The sequence below is a fragment of the Phodopus roborovskii genome, unplaced genomic scaffold (genome assembly GCF_943737965.1).
Source record: "Phodopus roborovskii unplaced genomic scaffold, PHOROB, whole genome shotgun sequence".
In the NCBI taxonomy this organism is placed as follows: Eukaryota; Metazoa; Chordata; class Mammalia; order Rodentia; family Cricetidae; genus Phodopus; species Phodopus roborovskii.
In genome coordinates, this window is record NW_026126651.1 from 1,589,019 (window position 1) to 1,611,399 (window position 22,381).

General features: G+C 49.8%; 1 protein-coding gene across 1 annotated transcript; it reads right to left on the reverse strand.

Annotated features, from left to right (window-relative positions):
• Nucleotides 1-10,577: 10,577 nt before the first annotated feature.
• On the reverse strand, nt 10,578-17,933 carry Znf473 (zinc finger protein 473). Its single transcript, XM_051174186.1, has 4 exons — nt 17,575-17,933; nt 16,964-17,102; nt 14,685-14,774; nt 10,578-13,194 (listed from the first exon to the last, which is right to left on the reverse strand). Exons 2-4 carry the CDS (start codon nt 17,076-17,078, stop codon nt 10,682-10,684), a joined length of 2,718 nt encoding a protein of 905 aa, XP_051030143.1. The 5' UTR covers nt 17,079-17,102; nt 17,575-17,933; the 3' UTR covers nt 10,578-10,681.
• Nucleotides 17,934-22,381: the final 4,448 nt, after the last annotated feature.

The following is a 22,381-nucleotide window of genomic DNA, read 5'->3' on the forward strand; positions in this document are numbered from 1 at the left end:
CTATGTGAGGGTGCCGGATCCCCTGGAATTAAAGTTACAGACAGTAGCGAACTGACATATGGGTGCCGGGGATTGAACCTGGCTGGGTCCTTTGGAGGAACGGCCAACCACGAGACATCTCTCCAGCCCCCCTGCGACCCTTCTGTTTTGTTTTGTTTTGTTTTGTTTTGTTTAAGACAGGTTTTCTCTGTGTATTGCTGACTGTCCTGGAGCTAGCCCTGTAAACCAGGCTGGCTTTGTAGAGATCTGCCTCCCAAGTGCTGGAATTAGAGGTGTGACATGCTTTGTTTTTTTAACTATCTTATATAAACAGGTATTTTGTGCCTCCTGTACTGGCAGGGGGAAAGTATTGACTTCTAGAAACAATCCATCACTGTGTTGTGCAAGTTATGCTGGAAACCAAGCCAACTGCTTTTTTGTTGTTTTTGAGACAGGGTTTCTTTGTAGGTTTGGAGGCTGTAGCTCTTGTAGACCAGGCTGTTCTCGAACTCACAGAGATCTGCTTGCCTCTGCCTTCCCAGTTCTGGGATCAAAGGTGTGAGCCACCACCACCCGGCCAAACCAATTGTTTTACAAAACAAGCCATTCAAGGCCAGCCGTTGCTGCTCTGTTCTCATTGGCCTGTTTACTTATTGTCCATGGGGTATAGAAAACAACAATAAAGGGCTGGAGAGATGGCTCAGGGGTTAAGAGCACTGGCCGCTCTGCCAGAGGTCCTGAGTTCAATTCCCAGCACCCACATGGTGGCTTACAGCCATCTGTAATGAGATCTGGCGCCCTCTTCTGGCAGAACACTGTGTACATAATAAAGCAAAACAAAAAAGCCACTGGCCTCATGACTGGGGTTTGAGTGAGTTACTATAAAAGCCCTTAGAACAGAGAAACAGGGAAACACAACAGGAAACAGTGAGGGAAATTCTAGAGATTAACACAGGAGTGTAGCTGCAACATTAAATGAAGCCAGGGCGGTGATGGAGGCAGATCTCTGATTTAAGGCCAGCCTGGTCTAGAGAGTGAGTTCCAGGACAGCCAGGGCTACAGAGAAACTCTGTTGTGAAAAACAAACAACAAAAAATAACAAAAACTGGAAGCTCTTAGACTACCTGCCCTTCATCCACCCAAGGGAATATGCTTGTGAGAGGAGGGTACCATGTTTATGATCCATAAAGGACCCTGGGGACCTTGTTGTGTGTATGGGGAGGGTCAGAGGACAACTTGGGGTATCAGCGATGGAACTCCAGTTATCAAGCTTGGCCGCAAGCTCCTTTTACCCACTAAGCCATTTTAGCAGCCCTCTGGTTTTGTTTTCACATTTGAAAAGATATTTTAGAAGTGTGTGTGTGTGTGTGTGTGTGTGTGTGTGTGTGTGTCTGTGTTTTCATGTGCACAGGTGTCTTCGCAGGTCAGAAGGGAGCATCAGACTCCATGGAACAGTAGCACAACAGTTGTGGTTGTGACTTGCCTAGTGTGGTACTGGGATTTGAACTTGAGTCCTTTGCAGGAGCAGTACAGTACCCTCTACTCTTAGCCTGGCTCTCTAGCCCCTGGTTTTGTTTAAGCCCAGGCTGGTCTGGAACTTGCTCACTATGCAGCCCAGACTGCCTTAAAACTCACTGTATAGTTCAGACTGGCCGCCAACTCCCAGAAGTCCCCCTGCCTGAATCTCCTGAGAGCTGAGGTAGCAGGAATGCATGCCTTGCCTCGCCAGGCTGTGAAAACATCTTAGCTTCCCTTAAAGTCAGCTTTGCCCACTCCCACTCAGCCCAGTGGGAGTCGCAGCTGCCGCCCTGGGTTCCCACAGGAACCCCCTTGGGTGCCAGCCCCGAAGCTGTGATAATTGCCATGTGTAATTCTTTAATAAATGTCTGTCTTCCTACCCCAGACCATGATCCCCAGAAGTCCTCATCACATTATAATTTCAGCACAATTTAATTACCCATTGTCCATGTCCCCAGGGATTCCCATGAAGTGGGAGGGATAGCTAGACTTAAGTGGGGAGATTGTGAAAAGTCAAGTCAGAGGCTGGGAGGGAGGGGGAGGGACAGGGGGAGGGATGGAGGGAGGGAGGGAGGGAGGGAGGAAGGAGGCAGGCAGGCCGGCCCCAGACACCCTTACAGCTATTCCAACAGAATGTATCGCTGATGGAATGTTCTTCGCCTCCCAAGCACGAAGCCTTGGGCCATCCCCAGCCTGGAGTAATCTGTGAGTGCAGGTATTCACCTGAATCTCAGAAGTTCAAAGTCAGGCTCAGTCGGTAAAGTACTTGCCTTGCAAGCTTGAGAACCTGAGTCCCATGGGCTGGACTGCAGCTCAGATACAGGGTGCACGTAAGTCACGCAGGGAACTCTGGGTTCAATCCCTAGCACCGTGTAAATAGGCCGTGGTGCCGCAAGCCTGTAATTCTAGCACTTCCAATGTGGAGGCATCTTCATTTGTTTTTCAAGACAGGGATTCTCTGTGTAACAGCCTTAACTGTCCTGGAACTAGCTATTGTAGACCAGACTGGCCTCAAACTCACAGAGATCTATTAAGGTTTAATAAGGATCAGGAGAAACAAATAGGCTGAATAGACGTTAATTCAGGAAGAAACAACTTACAACAGAGACAGATGAACACCAGCGGGTTCCTGGTCCCAAGGATGCCTCCGGATGCTCTCCTGTCCAGTACTACAAGCAAGAGACCAAGGGGGGGCGGAGCGGGGGTCTCCTCAGACTTAGTTCCCCCAGGTAACATCTGCCCCATCCCCACCCACAATGGGTGTGGTCTGTGCCACAGGTGCGGACAAAGTGAATATCTCACTACAGAGATCTCCCTGTCTCTGCCTCCTTCGTGCTGGGATTAGAGGCGTGGGCCACCACTCCTGCCTCTGACCAGCCTGGAATACACTGGACCCTTATCCACCAGGCCAGAGTTTTATATCCAGTGAAGGTGAGTTTGGGCTCCCTTGGCCTAAGTGATTCTGTGACCTCCAATGAATACTGTCTTTCTTCATGTATGATCTGACATCCTTTTATCCTGCCCCCTTTAGGGAAGGGCCACAGTGATGGGGGAAGTTTTGTTGCTGGGAATTATGGAGACTCAAGAGGGTAGGGGCAGTATGCTCTGAGATGAGACCTCAGCACACAGTCTAGCGGACTTCGAGTCACCCAGGAAGTGTGGGGTGTGTGTTTGTGTTCATTCTTGAGCCTCATCCCTGGGTCAGAGTGCTGGACTTCCTCCTATATCTTGCACACAGTGGCTTGGGGTGTGTGTGTGTGAGTGTGTGTGTGCATTTGATATGGTTACCATGTGCACATGTGGAGATTATATGCCATACAAGCTCAGCTCAAGAGAGGGATTGGCGCCTGACACATCCATGTATTTATTGTGATAATTTTCAGGCAGTAAACATGTACCAAGAAGTGTAGCCTGGTGTGATGGCACACACCTTTAATTCCAGTACCTAAGAGGCAGAGCCGGGTGGATCATTTTGAGTTTGGCCAGCCAAGGCTCTGAGGCCCTGCTCAAAAAGGAAAAAGGGAAAATTGAAAAAAATCGTACATTACACAGGCCGTCCAGCAGAGGGCAGGACAGTCACACATGGAAAGGGTGACCTTCAAGGGTGTGGTGGCGGATGGACATCGCCATGGAGGAGCAGGGCTGGATGGAGCCTGGCCAGAAGGAGCTGCACCATTAATAACAACCAGAACCCTGTGGCACTGGGTGGGCCCTGCCCAGCCTTCCTGGGAAGGCTGATCCATCCTCCCTTCTGAGAGCTTTGAGACAGTGTTTTGCTGTGTAGCACTGGCTGGCCTCCAATTCCTGAACTTCCTGTCTCAGCCTCCATTGCAAGGATTACAGGAGCGTGCCACCACACTCCTCACCTGAACCTGAGCTGAGGGTTCATCTGCTCCAGGCTTTCTGTGCAGGCTTGTTGGCCTCCTGCCTGGACTGTCTTCCTTATCTTTCTCTTTTTAAAGTATAAGTGGTCCTTGCTGTAAATATTTATTTTAATTAGATTTATCTGTGTTTGTTCGTGTGTGCGTGTATGTGTATGAGTGTGTGTGTAATGTGTATGAGTGTGTGTGTATGAGTGTGTGTGTGCGTGTATGTATATGAGTGTGTGTGTATGTGTGTATGTATGTGTGTGTACATGTATGTGTATGTGTGTGTGTGCATGGTGCATGAGCATATGCAGTGGTGTTGTGTGTGTGGAGCAGTCAGAAAACAACCACTGAGAGTCTGTTCTATTATGTGGGTCCCGGGGATTCAGCTCAGATTGTAGGCATGGTGGCAAATGTCTTACCCAGTGAGCCATCTCCCTCCCTCCCTCCATCTCACTGGCTCCTCCCTCCCTCCCTCTCACTGGCCCCTCCCTCCATCTCGCTGGCCCCTCCCTCCATCTCGCTGGCCCCTCCCTCCACCTCCCTGGCTCCTCCCTCCCTCTCACTGGCCCCTCCCTCCCTCTCACTGGCCCCTCCCTCCCTCTCACTGGCCCCTCCCTCCCTCCATCTCGCTGGCCCCTCCCTCCCTCCATCTCCCTGGCCCTTGTAGCCTACATCCTCTCTCTGAAGAGATCTCACCCTGGTCCTATCCACATCTCAATCCTCTTTCCACTCTGTTGACCTCCATGCCCTGTGTCTCTGGGTCCAGAAACCCACGGGAAATCCAGGTGATTATTTATAATTAAGTAGCTCAATACACAGAACAAGATTAGAATAGTATATGGCATGTGGTGTTTGGTGTAGGAATCTAGCAGAGTCGCTGTATCCGGGTAAACATTAGAGTGGACAGTTGTTTTCTGAAGTATCTCAACTTTGAAGGAATCTTGGTGGAAAATCAGCGACTGTTTTCTGTGATTTAGAGTTTTTTTCTGATACAGCTCATAGTCTTTGCATGACTTCTGTCACAAGACGCTCTGGCACACCTGAGGCCTTGGATTATTGGGCACTGCAAATGAGTCTCAGTAAGGACTAAAGGGGCAGGGGTCTGATGCTTCAGAAAAGTGTATAGATTAGATCAGAGACGCTGGTATGAGGAACTCGTTTATCTAAAAAACAGTTTTCTGCAGGGATTGTTAAATATGCCTTTGTACAGCTGTTTAAGTCCATCAGAGCTGGACCTGCCTGCTGCCACACAGACCTAAAACTTCATCATGGAGTGACCTCTTCCCTCGACCAACTCACAACTCAGAGCGCCCGACAGGATAATTGGTACATGGTAAGTATGGATCAGCAATGACGATTGCTATTGTTTCCACAATGGATCTGCTAGGACTCTTGCATATAGCTTAAGCAAGTTTGTTGTTGTTGTTGTTGTTGCATGTTTTATTTTTAAGAAGGATTTTTTTTTTTTTTGTAACTATGTAAGACATGTGCCCATTAGTGCTGGAAACCAGACTAGGGCACCAATCTGGAACTGCAGATGGTTGTGAGCCACTTAACACGGGTGCTGGGAACTGAACTCAGGTCCTCTGCACGAGCAGGAAGTATGTGCTTCTAACTGCTGAGCCATCTCTCTAGCCCTGAGAATTTAGATTTTTAAAAATCTTACAGCCAGGCAGTGGTGGCGCACACTTTTAACCCCAGCACTCAGGAGGCAGAGGCGGGCGAATCTCTATGAGGTGAGGCCAGCCTGGTCTACAGAGCTACACAGAGAAACCCATCCCGAAAAGCCAAAACCAAACAACCAAACAAAACAAATTTACATTACTGGGAAATGCTGCAGTCATGGGGCACAGATGAAGCTAGAGCTTAAATGATACCTCCTGGCTCTCCTCCATGTCTAGCTTCATGCTACAGGCCTCTCCAAGTGGCAGTTAACATAGTTCTACTAGCAACCACATATGTGAGCCCCAAGGAAAACTGGTTGGTTCCCTTTTGCCAAAGCACCCAGTGTGTTGAGCAGACAGGAAAATATTGTGACCCGGTAACTATGCATGGAGATAAGTGCACATCGGGAAGGGTCATTGCCTTGGCTGCAGAGATGAGGAAAGTGGACCTCACGAGGTTGACCTCTCCCTTCACTGCCCCTCTGGGACAGCTGGAGCCATGCTCCCATCCAAAAAGGGGGAAATGGCTTCCTGGGAGTTTTTGTCAATGATGTCAGGCATCACTGTATGTGCCCACAAGTTTTTAGTCATGTAACTTATGCTCATCATAAAGGACAATTTGAAACGTGCCCAGAAATATGCAAGTACCAAGTCCTTTTATCTGCCTGGCTCAGAAACTCAGTGGTTTCTCTTGAGCGTGTTTCTTCCTGGACCTTCAGTCTGTACTCTGTACGCCTGCGTGTCAGAAAGTGTAACTGAAAAGTATGAAAGCCATTCCCTCACATTCAGTGTGGTGACCCTCCTTGTCCAACGCTTTCGTATTTTACATTTTCTTCCATATCTTTTGAACAAGCGTAGCTTTATTTTGCTGTAGCCATGTCCTGGAAACACTCTGGCCTCAGAAGTCCACTGGCGGTTCCGGTCATTGTACACACATGGCTTGTGTCCCGGGGGCTCGGTGCTGAGTGTGAGGCTCTCCAAATCACTGCTTGCTCTGCTTCTCTTATGCTTTTGATGCTACACGCTTCTCACAACATTCTCAGGTAGAGTGCAATGGGCATCCTTTCTCCCTCTGTCCCTCCAAGTCAGATTCCCAGGGTCCTCGCGTTTCCAAGGCAAGCACTTCACCCAGTCGTCCTCCAGCCCCGACCTTGAACTTTCCACTCTCCTGCCTCTGCTTCCAAAGTGCATTGATGGTGTGTGCCACTGCACCCTGCTCCTTTTCCAATGGCTTCCTAGAGACTTCGTGCCAGCCAAGAGCATTGTGCTTCTTTCGGAAAAGGAAGTATTGGCTAGTGGCGAGGGAGGTTGGCCTGTGGGAGCAGGTGGCTCCGTGCTCAGAGCCTGCCAGTAATCTACTCTTGTGATGCCGCTCATGTTTAGTTAGCGTTATTTTAAAATCATTTGTATTTATGTGTGTGTGGGTACAGGTGCTTATGGAGCTCAGAAGAGGGTTTCCATCCCCTGAAAACTGGGGGTTCCAGGCGCTTGTGAGCTGCCTAACATGGGCGCTAGGAATTGAACCAGAAGGCTCTTAACCTCTCTGGCCACAGAGGTTCGTGCTGGAGGCAGAACAAGGTGCCCTCTGTTATTGGTTTATGTCCTAGCAACTTAGAGACCCACACAGGAAGCATCTCACCCAAACACCCCTTCAAATGCATCAGGCTTCCCCAGATGTGTATATTTACTAGCTGTTATCTGACCACATCTGCCCAAGTCTGAAGCTCTCAGTCACCCTCTCACCCGGCCTTCCCTGGCTCTCAATCCCCTAACCCTCTCCTTATTAGCTATGATGTGAAGGTGTTCCCCGAGTTCCTATCTGGAAACCTAACCCCGAACATAGTTGGTGTGCGGCCTTGAGGAGGTGGGAAGCCTCATGAATTTCCATCTATGGGAGGCCCTGCAGAGCATTGCATCTGGCTTGGAACTGCTCTTTTCTTTTTCTTTTTTCCCCGAGACAGTGTTTCTCTGTAATTTTGGAGACTGTCTTGGAATACAGGCTGGCCTCGAACTCACAGAGATCCGCCTGCCTCTGCCTCCCGAGTGCTGGGAATAAAGGCGTGCGCCGCCAGCTCCAGCAGAACTGCCTTTTATGTTGCTACCTTTTGTTACTGATAGCTTTTCTCCGAAGTGTTTGATTCTTGTCTGAGTTCTTCCTGAAGGGTTCAAAGCCATTGCAACACTTGGTTATGAGAGGACTTGGCAAACCAAACCACTCCAGATAAGAGGTTTTGGTATGTGGAAATTGACTTGCTCAGAGATGTAAATTATGAAACAATAAAAAGGCCTTTTGCAAAGCAACAGCAGTCAGTTCTCCAGAAGCTGGCTCCCTGGCTGCTCTAAGCCGTATTCATTGTGGAGGGACCCTAATTCTTCCAGGAACCTGGGCAAAACAGATCAATGACAAGGCCACCAATGACCTGGAAAACATCCTCTCAGATCCCAAGCCTTCTCAAACTGTGACTCTGGTCTTCCGGCTACCAGCACTGGGTAACTGTTCCGTGTATGAACTGCCAAGTCTATGGTTGGTTGTTAGAGTAGCCAGAACAGGGCCTATTCACTCTCCACAGCCCACCCCCTTTTCTTCCCTCTGTATCACCCCCCCCCCCAATGTGATAGCAGGGCCTCCGCCTGGCGATCAAATGTGGAACCAGGATGACTGGGAAAGCCAACACTTAGATCAAAACTTTAGTCAGAGAAACAAGCCCCCCCCCAACACGCACACGTGCGCGCGCACGCACACACACACACACACACACACACACACACACAGGCTGAGAACTTGCATAGACTCCTGGTCTCTACCATGGGGCCCACTCTGAGCACGCCTTAAAGTATCTTTTTTCATATTGTGCATCCATGCACGCCTGTGATTGGGTATGTGCACACACGAACAATTGTTCTCGGTGGCCAGGAGGAGGGTTATCTCCCTTAGGGGCAGGATTGCAGGTGTTTGAGCCACCAGGCTTGGGTGCTGGAGCCGGAACGTGAGTCTTTCTCAAGCGCACCTTTCCAGTGCCAGCACCACCAGTGTACCCAGCATGCACCGTTTTCTTGTCATTTTGTTTATTCGAGGCAGGGTTTCTCGGTGTAGCCCCAGCTGTTCTGGAACTTACTCTGTAGGCCAGGCTGGCTTTGAACTCGAGATCTGCCTCCTGAATGCTGGGACTAAAAGTGTGTCCTGCCACCACTGCCGCCAACACCGCCACCTGGCCACCTACACTCTGTAATCGGCCTGTCAATTTCTTAGACTAGCTAGTTCCAGAGGGCAGAGATCGTGTGCAGGAAATTAAACACTGCTTCAAAGAAAATGCTCAATATCATGGCCTGGACCCAAAGGCAAGCCAGGTTCCCATGACAAACACAGTGCCAACCAGAGGGCCCCAAGGAGGGCGCATGCTCTTCATGCCAGCACTTAGGAGGCAGGCCTGCAACCACACAGTCAGTTCCAGGGGAGCCAAGGGTATATAGTGACACCTTGTCTCCAACTTTTAAAGTTAAAAACAAGTGTGTGCATGCACCAGCTATTTTAAGCATCCTAAATGTGTTAAGTATTGATTGACCAGGCCCATAAGATTCTCATGTGATGGGGCTGCTCAGTGGGCAGAACACAAAGCCTGATGAGGAGACACTAAGGAAGTGTTTCCATAAGGTTTCTAGCAGGAAGGGCTTAGATAAGCCAAGAGTCCCAAAAGGAAGGATTCTCACCCTCTGGGCACCTGTCAGGTGAGAAAACTGTGACCAGGGCCCGTTTGTTTCTCATTCGGGGATCTGGCGGGGGGGGGGGGGCACAGGGACAGTCCTATTAGTGTGCCTGCCCTGTAGCCAGCCTAACAGATAGCACACAATGACGACTGAGTGGAGTAGCTAAGGTTCCCGCAAACACGGCCATAGTTTTCACCAGCACCATCTACCATGTATGCCGCTTTATATTTTAGCACCTCAATTTCCTAACTTCCCCTGCGGTTAGCAAAACTCACTTGTAGTCACTAATTCCATGACAAACTTGGCGCTTTTATATATAATAATTCAAACGGAGGAAGATTATGGAAAGAAGTAGCATGTGAATCTGGAATCCTCTGAGTTCCAGATTATGAGTTAGTTTTAGCAATTTGCAATTAGAAATTTACTTTATGAATTTATGTGTAGGGGAAAAACTAGAACAAAGTAGAGATGCAGGGGAAGAAAAAGGCCAGGTATTTAAAGAGTAAGGAGTTGGACAAAAGCTGGAAAATTGGACAGCTTTAAAAGCCATGTGTGATAGTTAACTTTAACCACAGTGAACAAGTTACAATTTTCATCTTTCTTTTTTGTTTTTCAAGACAGGGTTTCTCTGTGTAATATCTCTGGCTATCCTAGAACTAGGTTTATGGAACAGGTTGGTCTCAAACTCACAGAGATCATCCTGCTTCTGCCTCCCAAGTGCTGGGATTAAAGGCATTTGCCACCATGCCTGGCTTAGTTTTCGTCTTTAATATAAAAGTGTATTTGTGCAATATAGTTAAGACACTCATCCATAGATCATAACCAGTGAACATTCCTTATGTGTCAGGTATCAACTAAGTTCTTGAAATTTATTTAACCCTCACCATAGCCCTGAGGGATGTGGAAATTATGCCCATTTTACAGATGAGGAAACTGAAGGATTGAGAAGTGATTATGATTTTCACAAGGCTAACAACTGGAATTCAATTCAGGCAGACTGACTCCAAGGTCTACCACTGAACCCTGACATTACACAGCTTCTTATTGTGGGTTTCTTGTTCCTGGCTGTCCTAGAACTCACAGATTCCCCCTGCCTCTGCTTCCCAATTGCTATGATTAAAGGTGTCACCACTGCCCAGCTTCTTAATTTTTCTGTTTTGTTTAGATCAGCAGTTGTCAACCTGTGGGTTTCAACTCCTTTGGGGGTCGGATGAGCCTTTCACAGAGGTTGCCAAAGACTATCAGAAATCACAGACATCTACACAAAGGACAGTATTCAAGGCTGCAGCATTAGGAAGACGGGGAAGCACCCATCTAAATGAAGCCACTCTACATTCTGTCTCATGCACTTTTATTAGGACTTACTGGGAGGGGAGGTTTCCAGTGTGTTGGTTTCAGTGGCTGACTTTGTATGAGTGACTTCACATGTATGGGACTCAGCTGTCACTAAGTGGCTCTGGGCGGAGCTACTCCTTTACAAGTGTGAAGGTGCTGATGTCTGTTAAGAGCAGAGCAGCTGTAAAAGGCTTTGTGACAATCTTGACAGCGTGGTTTCTCCTGGGTGTGAATTCTCTGGTGTTGACTGAGATGAGTGCTTGAGCCAAAGGCTTTACCACACACATCGCAGGTATAAGGCTTTTCTCCACTGTGAATCCTCTCATGCTTCCTTTGATTTGCTTTCTGGGAAAAGGCTTTCCCACATTTGCTACATGGGTATGGCTTCTCACCGGTGTGAACTCTACGGTGAAGGATAAGGCAGGAGCTCTGGTTGAAGGCCTTGCCACACTCCTGACAAACATAAGGCTTTTCCCCAGTGTGAATCCTCTGGTGTCGGATGAGTTGGGTACTCAAGATGAAGGCTTTCCCACAGTCAGCACATTTAAAGGGCTTCTCCCCTGTGTGAATTTTCTGATGCTTAGAAAGGCATGCGTTCTGACGAAATGTTTTCCCACACTCACGGCACTCAAAGTGCCGCTTCACAGTGTGAACTCTCTGATGCTGAATAAGGTGGTTACTCTGCTTGAAGGCTCTGTCACAGTGGTCGCATTTAAAGGGCTTCTCTCCAGAGTGAACCAACTGATGTCTCAGAAGCTGGTCACTCTGACTAAAGGTCCTTTTGCACTTGTTACATTTAAAGGGCGGCTCACTTCCGGAAGGCAGATGCTCACTGACAGAGGTGCTAAGCACGGACTTCTCAGGCTCCGTGTGTTCATCTGGCTTCACACCAGCATGGATGCTCTGACGGCAGGCGAGCTGCACACTGTGATCGTAGTTCTTCACACATGGGTTACACTCAGAGGGTGTGGCCTGGGTGTGACTCTTCTGCTGCCCTACATACGTGTTGTGCTTGGAGGCTTTCCCACGCTTGTTATACTTAAAGCCTTTCCCAGTGTGCTTTGAGTTCTGACCCCAAACCTTGTCGCCTCTACTTTCTCTGGTGTGAATGCTCAGGTGGCAGCTGAGAGTCGAGCTGCATAGGAAGTGCTCTCCACACTGCTCACATTCATACAGGGGCTCAGTGGTATGAACTTTACGGTGCTGTACTAGCTGTTCTCTATGGCTGAAGGCGTCCTTGCACTCAGCACAGCCAAAGGGCTTTTCTGTGGCATGACTCTGCTGATGTTGGATCAAATGTGAGGGACGGCTAAAAGTCCTGACGCACTGTGGACACTGGTAGGGTCTGTAGCCTGAGTGGATTCGCTGATGCTCACTCAGGTGCGTGCTCCGACAGAAGGCTTTGCCACACTCACTGCATGTGTAAGGCTTCTCTCCACTGTGAGCCCTCTGGTGGATTTTCAGGGTGGAGGAGTGGCTCAACGCTTTCCCACATTCACTGCACTTGTATGGCTTCTCTCCTGTATGAACAGCCTGGTGCTCAATGAGTGAAGACCTCTGCTTAAAGCTCCTTTTGCATTCTTGACATTCAAAGACGGTTTTTACAAAGTGAGTTTTTCGGTGTTGGACAAACTGTTTCTGGATATGGAAGACTTCGGGGCATGTAGCACACTCATAGAGCTTCTGAGGATGGGTTTTCAGGTGTCCAGCTAGAAGGAAGGCCTGGCTGAATGTCTTCCCACATTTCTTACATCTGTAGAACTTAGTCTTTGCAGGAGCTTTCTGATGTGTTTGAAGGACGGATGCACTGACGCCACCCTGACCCCCAGGCAGTTTTTTTGGGTCACTGTCACTAGTAGGTGGTTTTTCTCGGTCCCAACTTTGAATTTTACAGAATTTTGATGAGCTTGCACCTTCACTCTGCACCGGCTTTTGTGGCTCAGCACTTTGACTCTTGGATGGCCTTTCTAGGTTATCACATTGAGTTCTGCACAGGCTTTCTCCAGTGTGAACCTTCTGATGCCACTGGAGAGACATACTCTGACTAAACCTTTTCCCACACTCTTGGCACACATGGGGTTTGTAGCCTGCCTGAGTCACTGGACGCAGGAGAAGAGAAGCACCTTGGCTGAGCTCACTCTCCTCCTCTGGCCATGAAGGGGTGTTCTCCCTCACATGCACAATCCAGTGCTGGAGGAGGTGGTAACTCTGACTGAAACTCCGCCCACACTCGCTACACTTATATAGCTCCTCTTCTCCCTGAACAGGGTCCTTCTGGCTCTGTTCTAAGTAAAAGCTGAAGTCACTCCTGGATCCCTTCAGTGTCACCGGTGTGAGGTTCTTTGTGGGAATATCAGACATCCCAGCATCCTCTCCTGTGGGAAAGAGAGGCCCAGGACTGAGGCTGCTCTCAAATTCATGACTCTTGCAATCTGTGGGGCTTTCCTTGTTGGTAATGTCAGATCTTGGAAGACTTTCTGCATCTCCAAGCAAACTATCTAACCAGCTCTCACTTAAGCAGGCTTCCAAGTTGAGTTCCTCCTTGGACAATGTCTCCATAATCTGGGAGAGGCCTTCTTCCAAGAAGCCATGCTGTAAAGGAGAGTTCTTGGTCTCAGTTGCTTCTGAAAGAGAGAGAGAGAAAGTGTGTGTATAATTCCTTTTGTTCCCTGGGTCAGTGGGACAACCATGCTGTGGGCAACCAGCCTGTCAATGGTGCCCCATCTGGAGATGGCAGAAAGTAAGAAATGGAAAGCTCAGGGAGCTGAGAGCCCGTAAGTGTTCAGCAGAGAAGGAAAGCCTTGGCCATGATTATCAGAACCATGAACCCGAGTTCACGAAAGCATCTTCCAGGCACGCCTCCTCCCTTCTTCCCCGTCTCTACCGCACAGCATCAAAATGTTGCTCAGGCTACCCCGGGTCCTTGACGACGGGGAAACCTTCTACGTCCAGCCAGGCCTCCGCCCTGGGCCCTGGGCCCAGTCTCTAACCCTGGCTGAGGCACTCACGTCCCACCACTCTTCTTTTCCTGTCCACAGCTGTCATCCACAACTAGAAATCTGGCCCCGGGCTCCTTGCTGGCCTCCCATCTCGTCTACTCTTGCGCAACACGCAGCTCACCACCTTACCCTGACCACACCCTTTTCACTATTTCACTAGCCTCTCCACACTGCTGCTGCCCCCCTCCCAGCAGCTGGTACCATGATCACCTTCTTCCGAACCTTCCCCATCCACCGAGCATCCCGGAGGGAGGCTGCTCAGTGCCTCGTGGCCTGGGTGCGACCCTTCCAAACGGCAGCTTTCAAAGCCATCTCTTGCCCTACGCTGTCCTTACGTTGCTCTCAGCCCGTACTGTCGTTTTGTTCCCTCCTCACATTGTCCCCCTGCACAGAGCGCATGTGTGCGTGTGTATGTTTGGCTGGCTGTGCTTAGAAATAGCCTACATGATGAATGAGCAAAAACAGGACTCAGAGCCGAGGAGCATGTGCCCAGGATGTTCACCATCAAGGGACACTTAGCACAAGCAGGAGGCTGCAGAGAGCTCACATCAATGGCCTCGAAGGTGGCAATAAGCAAGGAAGAGGGCTGTGGATTGTCTAGATGGGGGTAGCTAGACCTGTGGTCTCTAGTTCCGAGTCTTCCTCGTAGTGACAGAAGATGCTGCATGAAGCCTCTGTTGCCCGGGTACAGCGCCCCCTCAACCCTCCCCCAGCCCCTTTCTTCCATTGCCAACAGTTCCAGCAGGTCATGGCACGGTGTAGGAACTGCCTGGCATTGGAAATGATAAAGCCTGACTTACTACCAAATGTGGCTATGCGTGAGCCAGGAAGAAGGTAGCAGAGGTAAGCCAGAAGCCACAAGGACGGGGTGCGCAAACTGACCTGGGAATAGGAAGCATCCCCTTGGGGAGGCCTGAAGTGAAAAGGAGAGACCTGGGTGCTGTTCTGAAGAAAGAGACACAGCAGGCATGCCCCAGTGAGGCCCCCTCTGACACACGGCCAGAAAGCTATGGGCAAACGCTTGCGGCTGGGCATCAAGGTGTGTGGACAATGGGCATGCCAGGGGCTGCAGGGTCGCAGTCAGAGTCAGACAATGGAGGCTACGCCCCTCTCACCGGTGCCTGTGGCTCCCAGGCCTCCTCTGACCGTAGCTTCCAGCTCTTCCCTGACATCTGGTTGGGGATTCAGGCTGGGTTTGGGGGGGTCTGCAGAGAAAGAACAATCCTGTCATCAGCGGGGATATGGGCGGCATCTAGACGCTCAACAGGAACTTTCTGGCTTGAAGGTCATTCAGATCTGTGTAGGAGTCGGGGGTCAATGCCCTTCTCACTGTGGGCTACACCTGGCCTAGCTCCAGAGGGCGGCACCTAGCCCTGACCCATCCTTCGTTTAGCAGATAGATAGCTTTTGTTTCTCTTGTTACCCTATGTGTGGATCTTGCCTGAGAGTTTCCCAAGGACACAAAGCCTATGCAAAACTTGGTTGGGGGCAACCCAGAAAACTGGCACCTCCTGAACTGAGAAATTCATTTGACATTGTCCCCTTGGAAGCTCCCTCAGGATGTTCTGAGGATACAGAAATCAACTTGCTAAGGTGCACTTGGAGAGCAATAAAAGCAGTCCTAGGCAAAGGGAGAGCGCTTCAGTTCTTAGAGCCTAGAAAGGCCGAAGTCATTCTTAAGGTGCCTCTGAGTCCTGTTTCCTCAGACCTGCGTGAACCCAACACCTGCTCCTCAACAGATGTGAGAGCTCCTGAGGTGCTTCTATGGCTTCACACCAGATGTCAGATGAGAACAGCTACCCCCACATAACAAAAAATAAGGGAGGGGGTCCCACTGCATGCTGTCATTTCTGTTTATCTTCAGATAAAGTTCTCTGGTGTTTCTTGGAAATGAAGAATAGACTAATTAGAGGAGATGGAATACGGGCAGGTTAGCAGCAGTAGGAAGCTGGTGCTGGAGGAAGCTGTGCAGGTACGCACTGGGGTAGACACCTTTTGCCTTCCTACCAGGAGGCTGCTACACAGCAAGTGGGTTTGGCAGTGCTGGCTGCTCTAGGAGAGTCATGCTGGCACAACTGGCTTGGGAATGATCCTGTATTTTACTTTGCTTTCCTTCTGAGACTCAGGAGAAGAGCCCCATGAGCAAGCACCTTCTCGCTCCCTGACTTAGTAGGGTTTCTACTGCTGAGAGAAAACACCATGACCAAAAGGCACTTGGGAAGAAACGGGTTCACTTCAGCTTGTAATTCTCAGCTCACACTCCATCACTGCTGAGAAGTCAGGACAGGCACCTAGCAGCGGGTGCCGGCGCAGAAGCCATGGTGCTTACTGGCGTGTTCTCGTGACCTCATCCTGCTTTCTTACAGCCCCCAGGTCCACCAGCCCAGGAGGGACAGCACCAACAATTAAGCAAAGGCACCATAGACTTACGTGCCTGAAGGGCAACCTGGTAGGATCAGTTCTCAGCTGAGGTTCCTTCTTCCCATTGACTCCACCTTGTGTCAAGTTGACAAGATACTAGCCAGAACTCTTGCCATTGCTGGAGAGTCAGAGCATCCGTGTGACTTCACTGAGGGTTCTGCACAAGCCCACACCCTAGCAACCTGTGATGTGCCCGTCTACTATAGTGAGAAAGCTGTGAGTCTGACCACAGGCTGGGACCGCCTAGGGACCCCTAAGCTGGGGTGTCCCGGGGGAGCACAGCTGCGAGGACTTTTCCTCTCTGAAGTTCTGTTGCAGAGTACCTGGCATAGGGGAATGACTAGGGAGCCGGGTGCACGAAGCACCGGGTGGCGCTTTACGCAGGGTGACTTCTGTTGCAGAGTATTTGTCTGCCCTGTGTAAGATGTGTCACTATGACTGGTTTGATAAAGAGCCGAGGGTCAATAGCTAGGGAGGAGAGAAGAGGCAGGACCTGTGGTGAGAGAGGAACTCTGGGAAGAAGAGAGGTGGAGAGACACCAGCGAACAAGCTGCATGTACAGAACTGGGGACAGGTAAAAGCCACGTGGCAGAATGTAGACGCAACACCCAGTGAAAACAGATAACCAGGCCCTCCCCATGAAGCTCCCATCCCAGACGACACAGAAAGTAGTTAGACCATGTTGGAGCCACAAGGGAATCCAGGCTCAGTGGGGGCTGTGTCTTCTAGTGGCGCTAAGCTGTGTGGGCAAAGGGGACAGCAACCACAGGATCCTAAATCACCTGCCCAAGAAGACTGCAATTACAAGCAGGAAAGGTTGGGGGATGCAAGATGCTAGACAGGGACCACAGCAGGTCCCTCAGGCTCAGCTCTCAGGGCTCAGGGCAGGACAAGCCTCTGCTACAGGTTCTGCCCTGTGCACTGTGCATTAGATGACAGCATCTTGTGGAGCCCGGAGCAAGATGACACTTACTGAGCAAGAAAAGGTCCTGGCAGTTGCTCAGTGTGGAATCCCAGAACAGGTCTCTCTTATCCAGCTCTAGCTCCAGCTCCTCCCAGTCCTCCAGGGTGAAATCCATGGCTTCCATGCTTTCTAAATTGCTTTTCTATTGCTGTAATAAAACATCATTACCAAGATAACTTATAATTGGATTTGCAGTTCCAAGGGGTTAAGGTCCATGATGGTGGAGTGAACACACTTGGGCAGCAACAACTGACAGCTCACACCTCAAACCTCAAGCAGGAGGCAGAGAGCACACTAAGGATGGTGGGAGTTTTTGGAATCTCAAAGCCTGCCCTGGTACACCTTCTTCAATAAGGCCACACCTCCTAATCCATTCCAAATAGTTCCACTAACCTGAGACCATGTATTCAAACATGAGTCTGCAGGGATCACTCTCACTGAAACCATCTGGCTGTCCCTCTGCCCCAGGCATTTCCTGTAAACTAGGAGACTGAAATCCAGGCCATCTTGAGCCACATTGTGAGATCCTATCTTAAGGCATCTCTCCCTGCAAAGATTGGGAGTCACAGCTGCTTTTTCTTTGGGAGGGACTCAGTTCAGACAAAGGGATTTCAACTTACCTCAGCCACAGTGGCCTGCTTCCAGTGACCTCTTTTAAGCGCCTCCTTCTTCCCCTCCATGTTCCCAGCTAGCAGAGCTGCAGAGGAGCTGAAACAAAGTCTCCATTCCTTCTATGGCTGATATCCTGATCATGCTGGATGAGTCTCCAGAATATGGCACATAGTAGGACAAGTCTCAAAAAGAACCTGCCTGCTGTAGGGACCACGATGACAGTTGTATTTAATGAAAACGATGCCACCCCTAAATCTCTATCATGCTTCAGAACCTGCAGAACAACTCCACAACCATTCCTGACTTACTAGGCATGTTTTAAAAATATCTGTTAAAAGCCGGGCATGGTAGTGCATGTCAGCCCTGCTCTAGGGAGGCTGAGGTGGAAGGATTCCTGGTTTAAGATCAGCCAGGGATACACATCAAGACTTTAATCCCAGCACTTGGGAGGCAGAGGCAGAGACATACGGAGGCAGGCATCTCTGTGAGTTTGAGGCCAGCCTAGTCTACAAGTTTCAGGACAGCCAGGACTGTTTCACAGAGAAACCCTGTCTTGAAAAACAAGACAAAAAAGTGGGTTGGACATAGTAGCCCACACCTTAATTCCAGCCCTTGGCAAATAGAGGCAGATCTCTCTGAGTTCAAGGCCAGCTTGGACAGATGGCTTATTGGTTAAGAGTACTGTTGTTCTTGTGGAGGTCTGGGCTTTGATTCCCAGTACCCATGGGGTGGCTCAAAACCATCTAGAAGATCAAATGCCCTCTTCTGACTTTTGTGGGCTTTAGGGACACATGTGGTACAGACATAAATGCAGGCAGAACACCCTTAACACAGAAATCAACCTCAAAAACCCAAAACTAAAAAGGTGAAGAATCCTTGGCAAAGACAGTATCTAGCTGAATGGGTGCTGCTGGATTTCTAATTATATTTTGTAGAATTTGAGGCAGGTGAATTAATCTTCCCACTCTATGTGGACAAATAGAAAACCAATAGTTTGGAAACTTTTTTTTTTTTTAACCCATGACAATGGAGTCACGGTATCAAAGACAATTATGTGTATGTGTGTGTGTGATGAAGTGGTTGAGGTAGTGGAAGGTGAGAGGTGGATATGATCAAGGTACACTGTATACATGTTTGAGTCGCTCAAAGAATAAACACACAGTATTCTTTATTTTTATGTTTGTTAGTGCCTGCATGGAAGCACTGTGTGCACATCTGATGCCTTCCTTCAGGGGCCAGAAAACCCATAACCTAAAACAGGAGCGGCAGATGTCTGTGAGGTGGGTGTTGGGAACGGAACCTAGGTCCTTCGAAAGTAGTCTTTACCTCTTTCTGCTTGCTCTAAGGGACACTTTGTGTTTTGTTCGTTTTAAAGGATACTGGGTTAAGAGCGATTGCTGATCTTCAGGGAAGCAGGGGTTCGGCTTTCAGAACCCGCATGGCCGTTCACAGCGATGTCAATTAACTCCAGCTTTGGGGGGGTCCGACGCCCTGTGCACGCAGACACATGAATACACACAAAATAAACCTTCTCAAACAGGAAAAGACTTCCCTCCAGACCCCACGGCCCACACCAGGCGGCGAGCAAGCACGGGCCTCAGCGGCGAGCGCCAGGGTGGCGGGGCCGCACCGTACCTCAGCGCGGCTGGGGGCCGAGCGAAGAGACGCTCCCCGCCGGGGATGCCGGAAACGCGACTCCTCCAGCCCGGGTCCGCCTCAGCAATTTCCGGTTCCGGTAGCGCCGCCTCAGAGGGATTTCCGCTGCCAGGATCGCCTCAGAGCCTCCACGCAGGTCTCCGCGGTGACCTCCAGGACCCAGCGCCTGCCGGACGCCACCGGCGGAGAGCTCTGGGGACAGCGGGGGGGGGGGCAGAAGCAGGGCTAGGTGACGTCGGGGCCGCGCGGACCACGCCCTGTTGGTTATAAGACTACCTCGCCTCTTGCCTCCAGAAATTTCCGTCAAGAGACGGCGTCTGAGTTGCCATGGAAACAGTTCGGGGCGGGGCTGAGCGACGCAGCAGCAAGGGGAGGAGTTTAGGAATGATAGGGCGACCTTTGATTGGTAGCTATCCCGTACTCCACCGCGATTGGCTCCGGATCGGCACATGCGCAGTAGGAGGAAACAGGCCAATAAACCCGAATAGGGGAATACTCTCTCTCTTCCGGTTCCCACTAGCCATCAAGGAGGCGCGCTTGGGCTTCTGGGAAATGGAGTTGCTAGCAGCGGATGGGGCGGGGCTTGGGGGCCCGAGTTAAGTGTGGTTGGCAGCGCCTGCGCGCCGTTGTCAGGGCCCGCGGAGGGTGCGCGCGCAGCACCTTGGTCCCCGGAAGTTTTTGCTGGGCAACTGAAAAGGTGAGTCAAAGTTACGGCTTGGGACCAGAGCGGCGGGCCGGGCCAAGGGAAGCCGCGGAGCTCACGCCTTCTTCCGAAGTACCGCGGTGACGGGCCGCTCGCTCGCTCGATCGATCGCTCGGTCGGGAGCCTGTGACATCACCTGGGGAGTGGCGGCCGGCCGAGGCTGGCGTTCGGGAGGGCGGGCTGCGCCTGTGAGCCTCCGCGTCAGCGCTGGCTTCTTTTTGATTGTGCCCTTGTTCGTCACCTAGGCAAATAAATGTTAGTTCCGCACTTGTGGAAGAGTCTAGCCTTTGGTCCTCTGGTGTGCTGCGTTCTAGGGACGGTACGAAGCTGAAGTAGGGTAAGTTAAACGGATAGGTGCATGATAAAGGCAGACGTATCATAGCCTGAATCTCTGGCTGTGCAACCTTTGACAGGGGACCTCAGCACTCGAATCCCCTTAGTTTCTTCCACCCACACATATTGAGCACTTTACGTTACACAGGGAACTATCACCTTCCTTTGGGCTAGCTCTAAACTCCAGTGATATCTAAAAGTGGCTCATACCTAGAATCCTAGCTTTCAGGAGGTTAAGTAAAGAGGATTTTGGGGATTAGTGAGTTCCCTGACAGCCCAGCATGGACTACAGAGTGACACCCTGTCTCAGTAACTAAAGCTGGAGGTGGAGGTATGTGCTAGTAAGCTCAGCAGCACATGGGAGTCGAAGGAAGACAGGAGGGTCAAAAGTTCAAGGTCAGCCTGGGATGTTTCACCCCTTCCTTAAGGACTGAACAGTTGGCTCGGTGTTTGAGTGCTGACTGCTCTTCCAGAAGACCCAAACTGGTTCCGAGTTCACAACTGCCTGTAACTGCACGTGACCTTTACAAACACTTGTGTTCACAGGCACATAGCTACATGAAGACACACAACATACACAGAATTTAAACTCATAAAAATAAATGTTCCTCAATCCTGCATATCTAGTTTACATTCTAACGTTGTTTGGGATACTACATAGAAAATCAAGCCAATTGTATAATATGCCTCCATGGTGCCTTATCTACATGTCTGGAAGGCTTTCTCTGCTTGCAGTTCACTTGGTAGCCTGTGCTGACATGCCTGAACTTCTTTACTGACAGCTCACAAGCAGAACTGTGTGGCTGTTTCTCGTCAGAGACAGAGGCGCTGCACTGGTTTTAGGCTCTGTGTGGGTATATGCCAGGTATTTGCAGGCTCCTGGACAGGGTGGAGACTTGTCGAATATTTGTTTCAACTATGAAAAGATGTGTTGCATTTGTTTATGTTTGCATTTTTTAACTATGTAAAGATGTGTTGCTGTTTTACCTTGCCTACCTAAGGCACCTGATTGGCTTAATAAAAAGCTGAACAGCCAGAAGGGAGGGAGGAGATATAGATGGGACTTAGTAGGAGGAGACATTTAGGCTTGGGGGAAGAAAGAAAAAGAGACACCAGGGTAATACCAGGGGTCAGACAGACACACAGAGGAAGCAGGAGAGTAGGACATACGGTTAAAAAAGAGTAAAAAGGCCGAGACAAAATGTAGATAAGTAGAAACAGGTTAGACTAAGTTAAAAGAGCTTGTGGGACAAGCCTAAGCTAAGGCTGAGCAATCGTAACATGAAGCGTCGGTGTCTTTATTTGGGAGCATGTTGGCAGCCCAGAGAAAATTCCAACTACAGAGGCGGAAATTGGGTCCTGTGGAAGAATAGTGTTAATTCTGAATTACTAAGACATGCAGCCTACCCCGTGATCACTGTTGTGATAGTAAACCGCAGTGACAAAGGGTAGAATCTGACATTCGTTCTAGTCGGGATGTGACTGCCAGGGTGGAAGGGCTACGGGCTAGATGGAGTGATGGCTTTGATTTAATCTAAAAGACTAAGTGTATTGATCATCCTCAATGTTTAATTTTCCTTTCCACACCTTAAGGTGGTGGAAGGCACTTGCTGATTTCCACAAGTTAGTCTGAATTGAATTGCCAAATTGCAGGAGAGGGCTTGCCATTCCAGCTCTGTGCCACAACATAGGTTCATTAACAGAAGCACTGACTTCCACAGTTCCATTCGAACTATACCGTTTCCATCTTAACTCTGAGTGAGAATAGTTTCCAAGGGGCTGCAGTCTGTGATGTCTCCTTGGGAGACGTTAACGAGACTTCTTGCTCTGACACTGTTGCTAATGCACCAGTCAGACTCCTTGTTGGTAACTGACATCTCACAGAGAAGTAGACTTACGGAACTGGTAGCATTAATCTCCTGTGCTCTAAATCCAGATGCATGAAGCAGATAAAACTTGTTCCGATAATTTAGGGTAGTATTGACTATGGATAGCCATACTGAAGAGTTATTTTAAGGCATTGAGTTTTATTTCCCGTGCAAATAGGGATTGTTTGAACTCCCACAGGGTCAGGGAGCCACTACAGGAAGATCCACATCTCCCAACTTACTGCTAGGTTAATT